The 901-nt window shown below is 67.5% G+C and overlaps 2 protein-coding genes across 2 annotated transcripts in view; one reads left to right on the top strand and one right to left on the bottom strand.

Annotated features, from left to right (window-relative positions):
- Positions 1 to 373, bottom strand: part of WSB2 (WD repeat and SOCS box containing 2) — a 6,826-nt gene extending 6,453 nt beyond the window's left edge. Inside the window, exon 1 of the mRNA XM_014310088.1 lies at positions 335 to 373. Within this exon, the coding sequence (XP_014165563.1) occupies positions 335 to 373 (39 nt within the window). The remainder of the gene's footprint in view (positions 1 to 334) is intronic.
- The window catches only part of RASAL1 (RAS protein activator like 1), a gene marked incomplete at its 3' end in the record, with an annotated part of 3,641 nt that continues 3,111 nt past the window's right edge, over positions 372 to 901 (top strand). Inside the window, 4 exon segments of the mRNA XM_031063148.1 lie at positions 372 to 391; positions 575 to 631; positions 719 to 800; positions 803 to 843. Of these exon segments, the coding sequence (XP_030919008.1) occupies positions 372 to 391; positions 575 to 631; positions 719 to 800; positions 803 to 843 (200 nt within the window).

The raw sequence follows: 901 nt of genomic DNA, 5'->3' as shown, positions 1-901 counted from the left end.
GGGGGGGGGGGGGGGGGGGGGGAGCCACTCCCACTTCCCGTCCTGTGGCAGGGACAGAGACTGGGGTCACGTCCCTCATCCGTCTCGGGGTCCCAGTCCTTGCACCTCCTGGGGATTTGGGGTTCCAGCAGCGCCCCAGGGCCGGCACCCCTAGGTGCTGCTCCAGCTGCCACAATCCAGCAGAAAGGGGCTTTGCAGGGAGCCGGGCGGATGGTCCCTGGATCCGTCCCTCATCCCTCCCTCCTGTTCTCCCGGCGGAAAGGGCCAGACCGGTGTCACCCTGGCACCGTGGGGTGTCACAGAGCCTCGGGCTGGGCTGTGCTGCTGGACACACAGCGGTGCCCGTGGGTGGGTGGCACAGGGACACTGCCATGCCTCGAGGTGACCCACAGCAGGTCCCTCAGCTCAAGGAGAAAAGGGGATATCCCCATCCCGGTGTCAGCAGGGCCAGGCTGAGACCGAGCAGCTCAGCTCGCCCCCGGGGCTGGTGCCTCACTGCTGGGGTCTGAGGCCCCCAGGATGGGGGGGATTCCCGGGTGGGGGCTGACCCTGGGCACCCCCATCCCCTGCCCAGCTCTGGCTCCAGCGATCCCTACTGTGGGGTCAAGGTGGACAACGAGGTGGTGGCCAGGTACAGGGACACTGTCCCACACTGCGAGGGGACACACAGGAGGGGGGATCCTCCCTGGGGGGACAGCCACCCCTGCCATCCTGACAGGGCGGCCACGGTGTGGAAGAGCCTGAACCCTTTTTGGGGTGAGGAAATCACGCTGCTTCTGCCCCGTGGATTCCACAGCCGCGTGTGAGCGTGCACAGGGACACACGCACGGTGACACACACGCGGTGACACACGCACACAGCTGACAGATGGAGCAGCCAGCAGAGGCAGCATCCCGCTGCC

The sequence above is a fragment of the Geospiza fortis genome, unplaced genomic scaffold (assembly GCF_000277835.1).
Source record: "Geospiza fortis unplaced genomic scaffold, GeoFor_1.0 scaffold31, whole genome shotgun sequence".
Classification (NCBI taxonomy): domain Eukaryota; kingdom Metazoa; phylum Chordata; class Aves; order Passeriformes; family Thraupidae; genus Geospiza; species Geospiza fortis.
Note: the sequence above shows the minus strand (reverse complement) of the source record. Positions and strands in the feature narration are given on the sequence as shown.